The sequence below is a fragment of the Myzus persicae genome, unplaced genomic scaffold, assembly GCF_001856785.1.
Source record: "Myzus persicae strain clone G006 unplaced genomic scaffold, MPER_G0061.0, whole genome shotgun sequence".
Taxonomy (NCBI): domain Eukaryota; kingdom Metazoa; phylum Arthropoda; class Insecta; order Hemiptera; family Aphididae; genus Myzus; species Myzus persicae.
The window spans coordinates 300,373-319,470 of NW_019100914.1; the positions used below are offsets into that span (position 1 = coordinate 300,373).

The following is a 19,098-nucleotide window of genomic DNA, read 5'->3' on the forward strand; positions in this document are numbered from 1 at the left end:
ACTGGTGGCGCTGCGCTCTGCTCTGGCGGCTCACCCAACGCGCCGTACAAACACAACACATAACCACATACGGCCGTACAAAAAACGTAACGGGTTCGCGGCAAGTACACCGTACACGTTCCGTCCCGCAACCGTTTCGTCCCGTCCGTGTGCTCTGCGCGCGATCAGTCCGTCGTGGCGTCGTCGTCGTCGTCGTTGTTGTCGTCTTCCCTCGCTTGTCTGTCTCTCTGTTTTCACTCTTCTTTCCGTTTTTCTTTTCCAACCGATAGAGTCCCATATATTATACACATTATATTATTAATTATTATTAAAGTTATTAGTGTCGCGAGTTCGTCAACTGTAAACTTTATCGATCGTTCGTGTCGTTTTAATGATAACCATGTATTTTCAATATTTTCGTTTTGGCCGACGAACCGGCTCTGCAAGGGGTCCGAGTGTACCCGAATACTGTTCATGGTGAGTAAAGAAAAAAACTCATTTTACTTTTCCCCCTATCGAGTTTAAAACATCCTTTCGGCTACCGAAACCCAATTTCAAATTCTTGTCTGAGTGTTGTAACAATAACGTTTTGATTTTTCGAGAATTGCTATATCTACACTGCTCATCATTTTGATAATAATTATAATATTATGGAAGTAGGCTATGTGATATATTAAAGCCTTATATAGTTAATAGTTATTGTATTTAAGATGTGACTTGTAGATTGGTAATCTTACAGAAAAAGATGAATTTACGTAAAATTTAATTACACATTGATAATGATTAATGACCTATACTCTAAACCCTATATAAGTATAAAATAGTTTTAGTTTTAATATGTTTTTGAGACTTTCACTTGCTATTTGATTAGTAAAAACCATTGGAAGATTGGATTAAGTACCTAATTGTCTTTTACTCTTTGCGGATACATTTTGTTTTTATAAACAGATAATAGATATCGTCTATTTTTTAGTGATAGATAGTAATATTGGACCGTAATACACCAGCCTACTTATATTAAATGTATGATTTCCTATAGGATCATTATTTACTAATAGTCAAGTGATAATTCACAATATTATTATTATACCTATTAAATTTGTTATTGGACTGGTACTAATACCTACAGTTGTTATGAATGATGAAAAGAAAAAAATTCAAGTTACCTATTTACTAATCAGAGTATAATTTTGTTGTCTTTTAGATTGTTATTTTTTTGCTCATTTATAATTTAATGTGTCCATGCTATATTTTCTTAATATTAGCGAGGTATATAGCTTGCTTTATCAAGACACTAAGTTCTGAATTAAAAATATCTGATTGATTCTGATGCAGCTAAGTGACATATATTTCCATGGAACTTAATTTTGTTTTGTTTACAGTTCCTGTTATTAGTGTTATTTATGTTGACCCCAAGCCCAAGGCATGTATAATCATGTACTTGGTATAAAGATATTATCTCAAGTAATTTCTGTGTTTAATCGACTTCTAATTCAAGAGTCCAACCCATTAGTCTCATCTTCACCATCTCGTAGATACATCTCTAGTAATCTTTGCTATTCTCTAAGATTAAGTATTTTCTTGGTTTATCTACACATGCTTGCATACTTAAATTAATTTTTTTTTACTTTTTGCACTATCCTGTTAGCTGCTTTGTATCTCCAATGATTATTTTATCACTTGGACAGGCTAGCAGGTATGGTTTTAATTTACATTTGTTTTTGGTCCATAATAATATACTAGATAATATAGGTATGATAATATACTTAATACTTAATACCAAAATAAGACAATTAATAAAATATATTTTATCAATTTTAATACTAAATTAATTAATAATTTAAGTTAGAATTGTTGTTTTCAGTTGCTATATCGCTACCTGTTGAAATTTTTTTACAGATCCATAAAATTTTTAATTTCTAAGTACCTATCTAACTCTTAAATTCTAAAATTATGACCTCGTATAACTTATCATTTATGAGTACAATTATTGGAATTATTGTCTTTAAGTATTATGCGCTTCATGTGTGAAAGATAACAGTAATTATAAACTTTGGTATTTAATAATTTATATGACCATTTGAAATTAGATTATTGTTTAATATTAGCATTATCATAGCTTTATCTTTTGTTTATTATTAGTGTAATACTGTCATTACTCAATTGAGTCTTCAAAGTTGAATTATATAGGTATGATAATATTCAATTGCCATTGATTATAAATAAATAACTGAGTAAATAACCAACAACCGAGAACAACATTGTCAGTTTTACTTAATTTTTTAGATAATTTATAAAATAAAATAAGTATAAACCTAACCAATTAAGTATTTAATATGTTAATAATTGTATATGTTGTACAATTTAAGTATAAATGAGAAAGTTATTGACAATTTTTATGCTGATCTATTTTTTTTACTGTTTGTAAACTATTATTCAGGAAGAAGATATTCTTTGAAAGTCACGTACTTCTTTTTGATGTTAAAGTATTCATTATTTTTTGAGAGTATTGAGATAATGACTCTAAAAACCAAAAAAATTATAAAAACTCATTTGAAACTTAAAATATGTTTTTAAGAAACAATAATATTAGATGTTTTTAATTTTGAATGATAATACCTAAACAGCATTAACAAATTAACAATGAAAAGCACCCAAACCTTGAAAAAATACTAATATTTCCCTACCTAAAATATTTATTTGAATGCGGTCAAACACGGGTAGATCTCATAACTTTTTTTTCAATGTTTAAGATTTGATAACTATAAATTATACTTCTAATAACTAAATGGTGCATGTTAGCTTTCTTCCACTATTCATGAAAAAAACATTTGACTGTCACTGATTTATTATTATTAACTTTTTTTGCATTTGCGTTTTTACATAAAATAGGAGGTAGGTACCTACTTATTTGGTACTAATTTTTATATTCCCCTATTACCTATTGTATCTGTTATAAAATGTATTTGTTTGGTTACTTCAGCTTATTGTTAATTAAAGAAAAAATTGAATCTCCAAGATTCATTGTTTTCCTTATTTTTTATTGCTATTATTTAATCATTACTGGCCTTTTTATTATTACATATTGTATACATCTGATTTATATTTTTATTTAGTATTTCATAATTCTCGTGTATTGTTAAGAATTTAAATGTATTTATTGCTTTAGTCATGTGAATTCCAGTATCTATGTTAATATTTTTAATCCCTAATTATAGGTACTTGGAAGTTTTAAAAATATTACATTTATCCAAGTCTTTGAGACCATATTTAATACTACATTAATAAATTGTGTTCTAATCGTATAATTTAACAATATTGTTGTGTTCATTTTTAAATTATAAATTCTAATACCTACGTAATATAAGTAGATATACTATAATCTTCTGAAATACTAAACTTAGCATGCTTGTTTACTCTGTGCCATTAGAGAAGTTACGCGTTTCGCGCATGCAGACCGACGGCAGCGACTGTTATGAGGCCATATTTCCCCCTCTTCGTTCCATTCAGTGTAGCATTGTGGTGGCACGACCGTTAACGATTGTGATCGTGCTACGTCGATATTTCGAATAGGTGGGGAATGCGCGGATTTGAACGCAATTTGGTCGGGACACGGGTCACTTCTCTTGTGGCTCGGAGCATGGACGATTGTGGGTTAACTTCATTGTATATTTAATTAAATTTAATAATTATTTATCATTGCCTACTTTAAATTTAAATCTTTCTTATCTCGTTTCTTATGTAGGTGTGGGTGAAGTAGATGTTTACCCAACATTTATGTCTGTATTTGCTACTTACTGTAACTCGCCATTTTCTTAGGATCGTTCAAAATATAGTCCTAGATTATAAACAGAGTGATGAATTTTTTTTGTTCGTGTTGTAAATGATAGTGATCTTAAGCAATAGATTTGCTTTAGGTATCTAACATTGAGAATGAGGTTGGTCGCATTTTAAATTTAGTTGGTTCTTTGGTTTTCGTGGTTTAAAAACATATACGTGGTACATAGTAAAAATAGGTAATTTCTACTTTTCTAGTACTTTTTTTTAATAATTTGGAAAAACTCCGCGTACATGTATCACGATGTCGATTTACACATATGAATGAAAAATAATAAAATTAAATTAATAGCGGGAAAGGAAATTACGAATATAATGTTGTATATATGGTTAAATATAATGTGTTTATTAATTATTAACTATTGGGTAAAACAGCTTAACGAAATGCGCTCTGGCGGAATCGATTTCTACCTTTCGATTCGTGATGTATGGATATAATTTTATATTGATTATTTTTACCTTTTGTAATAAATTAATTTTGTCATTGTGACTTAATACGCTGGTATAGCTAATCTTCTATACCCTAGTAAGTACAATTTCCACTGATCTACTATCAAATACATTTCACTTAAATCAAACCTTAACGAAATGTCAGGAAAATACATACAATTTGATAATAGTATCTCAACTCTACGTAGGGAGAACCCGCTTAACCAACATAACAGTACGACAGTGCTCCCAGTGTTAATTTGTCCTCCCAACACATCACAGTACTGAAAGAATATTGAAACAATTCAAAATAGTCGAATTTTCGGATTTTGATTGATTATAAAAGATTATAATACAAATTGTTTTCCGCTGTCTTTTAGACTATGCGATAAAAATCGTGTATGTTCACTATAAAGAACTGACCTAAAGCCTTAAATATTATGTCAATATTCTTGCTGGAAGTTTTTATCACATTCATGCATGACTAATGTCTCAACTCAACATGATTTTTATATATTGAGTTGTGACACTATTCTAGATTGACTTGGTACAATTGCATTTTTTAGCAAAACGACACAAACTACGTTTATGTAGAGTACCTATTCGTTAGTTGTTATAGTCATAGTTGTGATTTTGTGAAGAATATACAATTATTAAAATTATATAAGTAGCACCAGCTAGCAGTCAGATTTCTATTATCATCATAATAATACGCTGAATTCCTGCAAATAATTGTATGGATTTGTATAAACTACAGCTGCTGGATAATCGTGATTTTATTAAAAAGACGCACTCATGCGTTTGTTTTCTCCGTCTTGCAAAACGTATACCAAATTAATGTTAGTAAGTACTTAGTTTCCTATAAATTCAATAGTGTGCTGTTAGTTTTGATATTAAAGTGAATTGACCTATTATCAAACATTTACATAAGAACATTATCTGTGATTAAGGTTTGGTTTTATTCGTTATTTTAATTTTCAAGCGATCTCGCTTATCTCTCATATCTATGAGCATTTGTAATTTGTAATATTTCACATACCGGCTTGAAAATCAAAATATTGAAAAATTGTGGACCCTTTAAGCACAGATAATGTTCTCATGTAAAAGTTTGATAATAGGTCAATTCATTATTCTAATATCAAAACTAACAGCACAATATGCTATTTAAAACATTTCCGTAGTTTCTTAAATTTAACACACCCATTACAGTGATCAATTCATTACTATATACATTCTCATTAAACACTTCATAATAGTTATTGCCGAAGTGAATTCCTTGATTAAGTTATTTGCTATTATAATGTATTAATTTCATTTTATTTATTGGCTTTTTTTTTATTTATATAATATAGTTATGTTATTAAATATTAAAAACTAATTAGGTATGTATAAAAACTTAAAAGTTATAGTAGGTAGCATAGAAAAATAGATAAACTCTTTTCGTATTTCTTAAATATATATTCGACTATGCTTGTACATAAAGATGAAAGTAGGTACTTGTACAATTCAAATCAAAATATCGTGATCACAAAGTTGCTTCGTTTTTTTTATATTTTGACATTATGGCCATTAAAATGTCATTAAATAATGCTCTTTTCCTAAATGTTTTTTTCGTGCAACACCACTATCGTTTGAACTCACTGACGGTTCCCTATAAATAATTCACCTAGTATAACCCTTATTCTAGAAGCTTAAAGACGGGACTATTTCCTTATTTTGGCCCCAGGCCAATCTCTATCATGAACCCTTCAGTCTATGTATAAATGTTTTATGCCGTTCGTTAAAAGCTATCGTTCTGAAAGACTAAAAATGTTTGAATATTAAACAAAAACCTGCCATAAAGAATCAAATCTCAAAAATCGCATGTATTTTTTATGGTGTAATATTTTGTATATCTAAGCAGCCTACCCATTCGTAACGTAGGTAGCATATTCCATCAGCTGATTTTTTTTATCTTGATTATGAAGTTTTATATTTATGTTCATTGTTTTTCGTCTTAACTTATTTATCATTGTTTTTTCTTATTCCCATTACATTAGAAAATAATATGTGAAGCACAGCAGACACACCTAAAATTTGTAACTTTTTACATAAGATATTTATTAAGATTATTATGATTTTACTCCGGGTTTTACTAATTAATTTTGAATTATGCACTTTGAAAGTTTTACCTGGTTCTAAAATATTTTTATTTATAGCCGGCTATAGGCAACCGAAGTATGCAATTAAGGAAATCTGGTGTTTAACACTGATTGAGTTATTAATCATTGTTTTTAATAAAATACTTATTGAAGTTTTTGCTGAATTTCTTAGAATATTGTTTATGGTAAAAATAGCATTTATATTAAAACTAAGATACCTATATTTTCTGATTTGTTTATTGTTTTAATTTATTCTGAGTGCGTGACTGTTTTTGTTAAACTATAGAATAAATAAAACTTCTTAAAACCATTTCGTTACAAGTCGGTAGAACATTCTAAAATACCTTCATAAAGAAAAAAAATGTTTTTTTTATTAAGTTAATTGTTTATGGTTAATTAAAAAAAAACCTGGGTAGGAATATAATTTATTATATAATATAGGACACAGAAAAATTAGGCGGTGGTCACTCGTTTCTCATAAATCACCACGACATAAGATATATTCTTATAAATTTTAATTTGTCGCATCAAGCAGTATTATTTATTGGAATACAACAGAGTAACCTAAATCGTTTTCGTTAAAAAAAGCTGTTCAACTTTTTTTCTAGCAATTTTCGGTAGTTTCCTTCACGCTTTAATAAACATATAAGAGTAAGTATATCAAAAAATGACCTCACTTGTAAAGTGTAAAGTAATAAATAAATTAAATTTCCAGTCTATAAATAAGTTCACATAAATTGTTTGAGCTCTGTGGGCTCAAAGAAAATTGATTATGGATAAAAATAAGAAAACAATCATTAAAATACTCGAGGAAATACTATAATTTTTAGCTAAAAATCAATAACTTATAAGTTGTAGTAATTGTTTAACTTTAACCCTAAAAATAAACAAATAAATATGAACATAATATGACATGTGCTTCGTAATGAAGCATAACATTAGGTTGCCATATAGGCTGAATATTATTGGCGATAGTAGTAAAAATAGTTTTTTTATAATTTGAAACTTTACTTTTTTAAAATTATTAATGTACAATGTATTACCTCGTATATGCAACAATAATAATAACACTTATTTTTTTGATAAATTTCACGTGTGTGTGAGGCCTCAGTCCTCGCGTAAAATAATTCCGAATATTAATTATATTTATAAAATTATTATAAATATAAACATTTATATATTAAATGTTTTTTTTTGTTATAATTAGTGAGTGCAGTACATAATATCATCATAAATAATTGGTTTCTATCCTACAATTATCAAAAAGTTGAATAATTTATTAGAAACGAAATATCTTAAGCAACTTATAACGTTTATTGTAAACATATTATAAACACAACTTCAAATGTTAGTATTATATTTTAAATGTTGTTAATTTTTACTATGATAAGTTTTGCTTATACGATATATTATATTTTCGATTTTTTCCATCATTAATTTTTATACTTTATTATATACAGTATAATTTAAAGCAAGTTTTGAGTTAAATTTGTTATGTTATGCGTATGTAATTTGTGTGACGGACACTATGCTTGCGGGTATATCGTCCTCTTTTTGGGATAAAAAATATCCATTACTTTTCTTGATAATAAGGGAAAACCGAAATTTCGTCTCAAAACCAGTTTTACCAAAATCGATTTGCTTATTTTGCTGTAATTTAATAACGAATAATCGTAGATACCTACTGGAAATCTTCACCAGCATATTTTATATATATGGCATTTTTAAAAATGCGGGTGAGTAACACTCATCTGCAGCTGCAGTATTGTAGGTTACAAGTGGGTCGCTGTAATATTTGGTGTTAAATTTGAATTCAATGATAAAATATCATTGCATGTACATACGAAAAAAGATTCTGAGCGGAGGTTTGTTTGCCTATAAGATATTTTGTAGTAAATTTATATTGTTATTATTAATATGGTGTCCGGTAAGTTAAGTAATATCATTTGCATATTATCATATTTGTAAGTAATAATCTACTTTAGAAGTTTCAATTACCCACGATTTATATACACAAATAATATTTTTAAGTTACAACACAAAATTAAAATCGTTATTTTTTGTTTAAATATCAAATTCCATTCAAATTTAAACTTTAAAATACATTACAGCTATAAAAGTTGATTATCTTTAAACTACAAAATAATTCATAATTTTCAATTTGATAAATTTGAATTTTAAATGCTTATAAAAATAATATCTTGCATATGTATTTTTAATATTTTTCAACTGCTATTGGAACAAACCTTGCATTAAATTTTCAAGCTTTTTGACCAAACGAATACAATTTTACTGACATGTATAGAAAAAACTAGTTTCTCCATGAGAAATCAAGTGAATATATCCAGTGTTGTAAAATTTGAATTTTAAGCGCTCATAAAAATTTAATTTGACTTTCCGGTGCAGACATTTTTTTTTTTGATGAAGGTAGACAAACTTATGATGTGTACAATGATACAAATGTACATGATAGTACAAAAATGTATATGATAAAACAAATTGACTAATATATGCCGATGACCATCTTTGCTCTTAATCGTTATTTTGTTTTAGTCCTCCCTTTTTGTATTTATATTCAATAATTAATTCTTTCGTTGTTACGAAGATACTTGCAAAAATAATATATTAAAAAATATCTGTAGTTTGTATTCAAATTTTATATGCAACTAATTGATGTGTTTAAAGATGAGTAATTAATAGGAGTTATTCTGTATATTGAATCGGCCTACGTTTAATTTTGTTTTGTCACGAATTCGTTTTTTATTGACTACCCACAGTAACATGAATTGTAAATTGTAATTAATAATGCTCTTGACTCTTGAGATATTTTATTGCTAATGGGTAGGGCAAACAAATTATTATCACGAATAATATTTGAGTAGAATATAATGACTTAATGAAATAAATAATGATTATGTTCTGTATATTTCTTGAACAACATTTAATTTGTAATTTTTCTATCTAGAAAAAATTTTAATGCAGTATAAGCATGGTAAGTCATAATAAGTGTGAGTGTGTGACACATAAGTAGGCTGTGAAATAAATGTTTACTTGTTTCTTTAACACATAATATAATATGTATATTTGCTCAACATAATTTAAATGTTATAAAAGAAATAATTTAATGTGTTAATAAATGTAATTTTTATACGGTTTAATATTACCTATGTTTAGTAAATAATTATACAATATAATTAGCAATAAGTTTTTAAATTAGTATAAAATATTGATAACATTTTTTTCCTCCGAATCTTATATTGTATAACTAACTTTAAATATAATTCAGTATAATTTGACTGAATTTAATTTGGTATTTTGGTTTATGTAAAACTGTGGACGTTGTCCTGATATTTTACATAGAAGCATATCCACAAATACCCTCTATTAGCATTACAATTACCTATTAAGCTTTGGGTGATTTATTTTAATGCCGAATCCGTGGTTTGGATTTACTTAAATCCTTAGTTACGTGTGTATAATTTTGTCTTATAGGTTCGGTAATTCGGAATTCCTGTTTAAATGAGCTTATTCGTAATGGCTAATGGGTTAAAGGTCGTATATATATTTACGTCTGGCAACGTAGTGCACATTTATAAGGTTTTTGGCTTGATTTCGTTGTTCTGTTATGGGACAAATTACACTTACTAAGGACAAATTGTCATTTGACATATTCCGATTTTGACCCATGGGACTAAAATATAAATTATATAAAATATATTTGTGAATATCGTGTTAATAATTATTAGATCGCCATACTAAGCTCAGTAGATTATTATTGTATTAAAATCAATATTTTGAATTAATATTGTTAATTCTAACCATTGACATACATAAAAATTATCTATACACGGAGTATTTATAAATATTATACATGATGATTATTGTTATAACTAAAAGGATTCATTGTTTTGAAGAGTATGTTTTTTTTTATGTACACGCAATTTGTTGTTGTATTGTCCTAATTTTGTTTATTATAAGTTATAACACTACCTATATATGTATATATAAATTGCTATTTGGTACCTATATTTTTAATTTTATGTTGTAAAGGGGAGTACTTGACTAAAAAAGTGAATTTAAATAATATTGAATATTGGTCGTATAGTTTTTTTCTCGGTTTTTTTTTCATGAAAAAGTATTCAAGTTAAGAGTGGTGTGTATCTACCATCCATTTCGTAGTGTACCCTCCCTACCCTTCATTTCTCTATAATTTTAGAATTACATTTACCTTGAAGTTTCTAAAAACAAATGTATAAAAAAAATGCCAAGTCTTCGAAAAAATGTGTTAGTTTGTTAATAGTGCTTTTAGATATTATTGGTTCTAGGCAGAGTTCTAGTTTTATTCTATAGTTTGAATTTAAAGTGCCTGGTATTTTTATCATAATTACATTTTAAATACTTATATCTGTTTACATTACATAGTATAGTTGTTTACTATAGTTATTGCTTAGCATAAAAAAATATTCATATAAATTAGTGAAAGACAAATGGGATATCCTGCTAGTACATTTTGACTTTTGGCCAGTATTTTTTGTCGAGAATAAGTTAGTACCTAGTAATTATTTTTAACTTAATTGAAGATATTTTACGACAGTCAAAATATAAATTTTAAATTATATTTAGGATATTGCAGCGTTGATTAATTTTTAGTAATTATAATGTATTATTATGGAAATGACACCTGGGTATACGTGTGTATTAAATAGTTTTTATATTTTGGTTGTTAAACTAAAATTAAAATAGTTAAGTATAGCATTTTATTTAGCTTTAAATTAAGGCATTTCTGTAATAATTTTAACTATTGAAATATAACAATTGTTCTCCTAAAATATTTAACATTTTTCACTAGCTGACCGTCGCATTATTATTTATTTATTAATGATTGTTGTTAGTCTTGACCACGGTTATCTACCGTGGTCTTGACTCTTACCTACATGGTTTTTGGGATATCTTAGATTAAAAGTAAGAATGAAATGTTTTAAAATATGTTTATTTGAATGATCTAATAAGACATTTAAAATACAAAAATCATTATTCACGAATATTTGTTAGTGATGATCATTGATCAATCGAGCAGGCCAGAGAGGAGAATACGGGAGAATATTGTGTACATTGCTCCAACTTTGATGGAAAACAGATATTGTAAATTTTCTGTTTGACTGCCTATATTGATAAGCAATATACTTACGTGTGTTGTTTTCTTTTTTAAATTTTACATTCAACTTCTGATCAGTTTACTGAGTTTATTCTAATACACTTAGTGAATTAGAGTTATACATCATTTCGGAAATATCTAGGATTAGGTACATAATATAAATATAATATTATAAAAGTTGGTGTATTTTTAATGCGTTTCTATTTAATTTGATAAACATTTTAAAAGTTTTTACCGCTACAATATTATATAATGTTTACCTACTCGATATATTGATCATACAATTAACTTAATACCCGAAGATACCAATGTTTTCTGATTTGTTGTTGCAGTAGTCAAATTAAATTAAATTACTTCTGTTAGATGTCAGTTGTAAGATGAGCGTAATACACATACAAGGAAATTAAGATTTTTCTCTAAAGCGTTAAGCCGTTGTACGGTCGCTTGTATTTTTTTTTAAAATATAAAATATTTATAGTGCCTAAATATATATACGCACGTACATTTGTATATAATATTATATACGTCAAACGCAAACGTGCAATATCGTTCCAGGTGGTTAGAGCTTTTTATGACGGTTGTGCTATGTTATTATTATTACGTGTGTGTTTAGGCGACGAATATTTGCACTAAGAGGGCGATAAAACGGCAGAAAACTCTCATGAATATTAAACCGGCGAGGACGATACGGACGTGACCCCCTCCTCCGCATATCTTTTATGTGACCACCGCTGCCGCCGCCATAGCGCGTCGCCCAGGTCGAGATTCCGGATATTTCGGCAGTTATTACCCCCCCACACACACACTGGCTTCAAAAGCACAACGGTTCGTGTAGCATACCTTTTCTCATTACTATTAAGCCGCTGGCGCACTGAATGCACGTTCTCTCTTGCTCATTTCCTCGCCGCCACGGGTCTGTCGAAATTAATTTAGCATTTTATCGACTTTGGTGACAAGATAATTATAGTTTATTCAAAACTTTGTAGAATGCACTGTGAATTTAACGATGTACCGGCTTGATTGGACTAAAGCACCTATACATATTAGCATTAAAATAATATAAGCTCATTGAATTTTGTTGTAGCTATAATAATTAATAATTAGGCACATAAGCCACTTGCAGGGTTATAATAATAGTTATAGTATATAAGTAAGTTTAATTTATTTAAACATTTTGATAACCATTGGGAACCCGCCACTCTATTTTATGCTGTATCGTATGAGTACACGTTTTTGACAAATTGTTTAGTTTTTCTTCAACATAAACGTTTTAAAAGTCGTTAAAATATATTTTGAAATTATATTCTGGTTAATATCAAAACAAAAACATGGTTATAAAAAAAGACTATTTAGTTATTAGGAGTACTGATTTACCTATATCAAACATACAAGTATGTACTCATGTAAAATAATTTTTTATTGGATGACTTAAGCTTTCAATTTCTGAAAAAAAACATTTAATAATATTATTTTAAATTTAAAACAGGATTTAAAATAACTTATATTTTTCGTAGAACTAACTGTACCTACCACAATGTTATTCTTATCATACTATGTTGCTTAAACTTTAAAAATAAAATTAATCCAAGTTTTTGTGATGCTAAAGTGTTTAAAAATTGAATAAGGGTAATTCTACCCTTATTATTACCCTTTATTTTTATGAAATACTTATTATATTTTTCATTTCACAGCGTCTTTATATCTGATCTAATAGAATTTGTAATATTTTATCGTATTTTTTGACGTGTATTTGTAATACGCAAGGTACCTAATTTGTATTGTATTCATTAGAAGGTCTATTATACTTCTATAACAATATTTAATTTCAATACATTTTACCCATATATTTTTCCATTCCTATTTTTATGAAATATTTTGAGCACAAAAATATTTTTCGAATTATTTAATTTATTTTTATCATAATTGTACCGGTAAGTGTACAACAATGCTACAACGCTAGGTAATGAATACGCCGTAAGTGAGTGACAGATGGCTGCAACTACAGTGTAGGTACAGTTGTACAGTGTACGTATAGGTATACTTTTTAATGCAATCCCTCTGTGCAATATTCAATCTCTGAGATGTAACATATTGATCCCATTGAGTCATGAGAAGTTGTGTTTATGTACTCAATGGCCATTTAGAGATGTCTCTAGGACGCTTAATGCCCAGTCTATTAAGTTACTGCTATGTCACAAACAATGTTTTATGTTACATCACACTGTAGTAACCATAGGTAATCAGGTTGAGGCACATGGGATTAACTATTTTCGTCGCACTTCTCATGGAGTGCACATGCAAAGTCAATGTCTAGGAAAAAAAAGTAAATAAACGAGACGAGCTAACGCGGATATTCTGTTGCAGGGCTCGGTTTTGAACCAGGTACCTCTAACTCTTAACTGACATACGCCTATACGCGTATAATCATCAGTATTCATTTTTAAAATTTGATGTACCTAGCTAGGTATTTATTTTTAATCTCGATAAAATGTTTTTTTGAGATTTTTCCATTTTATTTTTATACTTATGTAATTACTTATAAATATTTTGAACATTAATCATAATTTTATCTTACATTATTACATCAGTTATACGTTTTTTTTTATAAATGTATGGCTGTGTTAAATTTATCACCTAAATGGAAATTATAAAATTCGTTATAAAATAGTCTTCTATAGTTAGTATAATATAGCTATTAATATGCTACTTAAAAATGAGTACCGAGAGGGTGATAGAGATAGAGCTATACATTTAATAATTGGCCAGTATCATGGTGTGTATTTTATAGCTTCTTTATCCTAGTAGGTAGTCATTATCAGTAAGATGTATGGTTAGTTAGTTTCAGCTTAGTCACAATTTTGGTTTTTTATAGTAACAGAATAATATTTAAATTTTGCAGTTTTTCGTGTACTACAGTGCAACACATGCGAACGCGTTATATTTAATTACTGGTTCTAAGATATATAGTTATATATTTTTGTATAATTTGATACATGCTATTATAAAATGAATTATACTTTTTCATCACTAAAGCTTGTACCTTATATCTATAGTTTATTTTTTAAAGTTACGATTGCTAAAAATGTGATTTGTATCATCTTATTTTTGTAAGAAATTTATTTGTGACTTTGTAAAGTCTATGTTAACTCTGATACTAACCTAGGAGTGATTACTAGTTCGAATTGGGGGAGGGGGAGTTAATATTGGTTTATTATTGCATGAATGTTGTAAATTAGTAAGAAGAAGTAATGCCTATGCAGTTTCTCACATGTCAGCTATACTGAAAAAAATTAGCTTATCTTCTTGAAGCTCGCCCGTTTAGCTTCCGTATCTACACGCATATTGACTGCTGATGTATTTATTGTTTTTATATTGTTGTTATATTGGTATTTAAAGATTAATAATTTATTGTCAGATAAGCCCGTTTAAAATGTAATTCTAATGTTAAGGTTATTTATTTATTACCTATCACATTCAGATTTCAAATAATTTCAGATATATTTATTTGTAATATTTATTATGTACATTATATTATAATAAATAAACATTAATGTAGATTATAAAAAATATTTATTGCAGTAAATTAGAAGACGAAAACATACTTACGAAAGTAAAAAACTATATATTGATATTTATCACATTTAATTAAAAATATTTTGCAATCAATTACAATTAAATTTGCTTTTATTAGTGTTGTTAAATCGTTAAGTTTGACGTATACATAACATATACAATTATATTAAATATATACATGTACATTTTTTTGCTACGAATTTAAATTACAATTGTTTCCACATAGGTAGGTAATTACTGTCTCTATTTTTATACGTTCACATATTATACGTCACCTCATTATTATTCAACTCCGTTTTTGCCCAAATGTTGGTTGTCAACCTTTCCAATGTTATACTCGCCGATGCGAATTTAACCAAATACAGTATAGGAGAGCGCATTTGCCATTCCCCAATCAATGTCCCATTGATGTATGGCTTACTTTGGTTTACTGTAGTTACTGGTAGAGTTGGTTAATTTTCACCGAAACCACGATATTTTTCATTGTCAAACTACCCCAATGTCGTTCCCTCTTTTCGTCTCTTGAATTCAAGACCCTCTGTTTGCAAGTTTGTCCTGTATATGATGGAGGGGATTCTAAATTCATTTTATATGATTTATTTAAGTACAGTTAGTCATAATATTTAACTGCATTATGCAGATAAATGGAATATTATACTTATTGTAATTTACTGGTAGATGGTATGGGTTTGTTTTTGAATAAGTAATATTATTAAAATATTATGCACAATGCATTATATTTTGTAGTTAAGTAATACGGTATTAATACTATTGTACTTGAATATTCAGATATTAATAGAATATTTTATTTTCTAGTTCTGTCTGTCATTGTCAACTTGCATTTTCATAGTTGGGTAGATTGTAGATATATACTAATACCATTATTGATTTTATTTCATATAATTTCATGGTATTGCTAATAATAAATTACTCGTAGACATAATTACAAAATATTTTAAAATACAAACACCATATTGTCTAAGATTCGTTTTTTTTATAGCTAAACAAATATTTACCACTCAATTCAAATTTAACACATTCAAGAAAGTGACCTTTTGAATGTCGATATACTATAGTAACTACTACTATATGTATAACGTAGAGCGACTTACCCGGTTTCTTAGTATTTTTTTTCTTATTTTCTATAAATATTATATGAACTATAATTTGTTATTACAGATGCACAACATTATTATCTCCAACTACTGTAATTAAAGCTTAGACATGGAGGCTGATCCGCTGTGTGGTTTGTCTGACTGTTCCTCTACGTCGGTTCGGTCGTCGTGGAGTAGTTCAGCAGCAGAGAACAGCGAGGACGAATGGCGGCACCATGTGGATGAGCTGCGGTGGTACATCGATCCGTCATTGATGCAGAATGGCGATACTGTCAAACACATCAGTAAATACGAGGTAAGTTAAACTAATATAGAAGGAAAGATAATTGAAAACGAAAGCGTAAACGACCTGGCTATGATTTATTTTTGTATTCATCTTCTGCAAAGAGGATTTTCTCCGTGTTTTACATCGAAAAGACGTGAAATGTATGTAGAAGGTTTTAACTATTTCGTTATTCTCTAGAGACCATTGTGGTAAAGGGACCTTCTTCGATCTTGTTATTGCTGCCAAGAACGAAGAAAAGTTTTTAAAGCATAACAACTAAAACAAACAAACAACGATTTCCCACTTACCTATTATGTGTATTATACTCTTATCAAACTATTTGTTATAAATAAAATGTAATATAATTTATTGTGAAATTTGAATTGGCCTGGCTGGTTCATATTTTATTGGCGTGGAAAGATACCGTTTTTCTTTCTTAATAATGGATGATTTTTTTACCTTCGAGCGGTACAGCATCAATCATATTATGTAATCCTCATGTTGTGTAGGTTTTAGTCAGTTATTTATTTATTTATTTTTTGATGGATGTAAAACGTCAGTGCATATTTTCTCGCCTCGATCAAGGCTGTAGACCTCTATATTATACTTTTTACGTCATCTCAAAAAAAATTAATATTTAAAGAAAAAAGTTTTATAACCTGTTCTAGACCTTAAAATAATATTTTTTATACACTTAAACGTTAATTTCTAAAATAACAAGTACCATAATTGCAAGATATTTGGTATTGAATTTAATTTAACTACAATTATACTAGGCTTCTATATATATTATATATACCTACATGTGTTATATGATTATGAGTTATTTTTTTATGCTTATAATGTGAATATTATTATGTGTTAAAACATATAGGTAATTGATTTGTAGAACACAAAATAACCTATAACGGGGAAAAAAATAAACCTAAGACTTTGTTTATTTGTCGTGTGACATTATTAATGGTAGCCAAGCTAGTTTTTAACATATTTCCTTTGAAATTTAAAACTTTTATAAATATGATTCAAACATGTGTAGCTTATCATCACAGTTTTAAACCGACTCTTATTTTTCCTGTACGACTATTGGCTAAATGTAGTTGAAAACTTCACTGTTGTGTAATGGATAAGTTATTTGATAAACGAATTGTCCAGTAGGTATATAATGTATACAGTATGTAATGGAATTGTCGTATACAGACAAAAGTTTTTAATATGATTGTCATTGTATATAGTATAGGTACAGTAAAACAAGTTAAACAACTTTCTCACTTCATTTGCAATTTAAAGTAAAGGAATTTTTAGTTTAGGAAAATATAGGTATTTACTTGTATTTATATTTTATTGACGTATTATTTAATTATAACATTTCACGTGTGTACAACTTAAAGAATCTAATGAAACATACATGAAAATGACGATAGCCCTAGTCGCGTATCCGACATCTAGGATATAATACGTATTAGACGTCACGCAATGGTGTATTAGGTATCACAGAATAATAGCATATTATTCCTTTACCTCAGTCGTGTTGAACTGTAACTGCATTTATGTGATAGTTATTATTGCCCAATAAGCGTATAGTTTTATGCCCTAATTATTGGTATTTTTAGTATGTATGGGTGTACCTGGGTTCTCTTATATGACAATTGCAGAGTTATTAAATCGGTACGTTTTCGCACACTATAAATTCACATAGAAATCGATTTATCGTCTTATCAAATCATTTTTATGTATTACTTCACATTTACAAGTCGCAAGCAAATCATCTTGCTAAATATCAGAGAACATAATTAAAATAAATCAAAACATCCTATGCAAATTTGCTTAATATTCGTAGGTATAGGTTATAATTAAGCGATGCCATATTTGAGATTTAAAATTATAAGCGTCATGATGTAAAAATCACTTGTATGCACAATGTAATTCAATGTATGCAATTTTTGAACAATTATATATATTTTGAGAGTAAAATAATGTTAATTTAATATTTTTCCCTTTCAAAGTATTTTAAAAACCTGTTTTATACTATTTCTAAGAAACAAACTTTAATTTTATCGACACATTTATAAATGGTTGTGCCTATGAAATGAATAAATTATTAATTTTAGATTTTAGATTTGTCATCAATATTGTCTTATGTTTTGTTTTATCCACATACGTAGGTACATATAAACAAGTAGTAATAAAAAATAATTTAAATTTGGTCACGTTCAAAAAAAAAAAATATATATATTAAGGGTAGAATTTGTGAGGGCGATTCAGATGATACCCTTAGGGTGTGTATGATAATAATATGGTATATTAAATGGCATTTCATTTAAGTTTGAATTTTATTACTCTCAAACTTCCGTTCCGTCACGTATTTGATGAAGGGGTATACTTTTTTCTACTTGTATAATCCTATTGAATGATTTAGGTTGCCAATACTAACACTTATATACCATATTTCAAAAATATAAAAGTTGTATTTAGCAGTAGATGATGAGAAGGCGCATGATATATTTAAATAATTGTATTTCATATACATTTGATATTTTAAATTTATAAGTTTTTAATAGTTCGTTAATTGTAATTTAAAATAAATTATAATAATACGAGTTCGAG

At 28.0% G+C, this 19,098-nt stretch overlaps 1 protein-coding gene across 2 annotated transcripts in view; it reads left to right on the top strand.

The window, feature by feature from the left end:
• Window positions 1-19,098, top strand: part of LOC111026800 (uncharacterized protein CG43867) — an 89,416-nt gene continuing 70,318 nt past the window's right edge. The window contains exons 1-2 of one of the 2 annotated variants that reach the window (XM_022304949.1): window positions 1-456; window positions 16,294-16,524. In XM_022304949.1, coding sequence (XP_022160641.1) covers window positions 16,339-16,524 — 186 coding nt within the window. In that variant the 5' untranslated portion in view covers window positions 1-456; window positions 16,294-16,338. The remainder of the gene's footprint in view (window positions 457-16,293; window positions 16,525-19,098) is intronic. The other variant, XM_022304945.1, reaches the window with a different exon arrangement.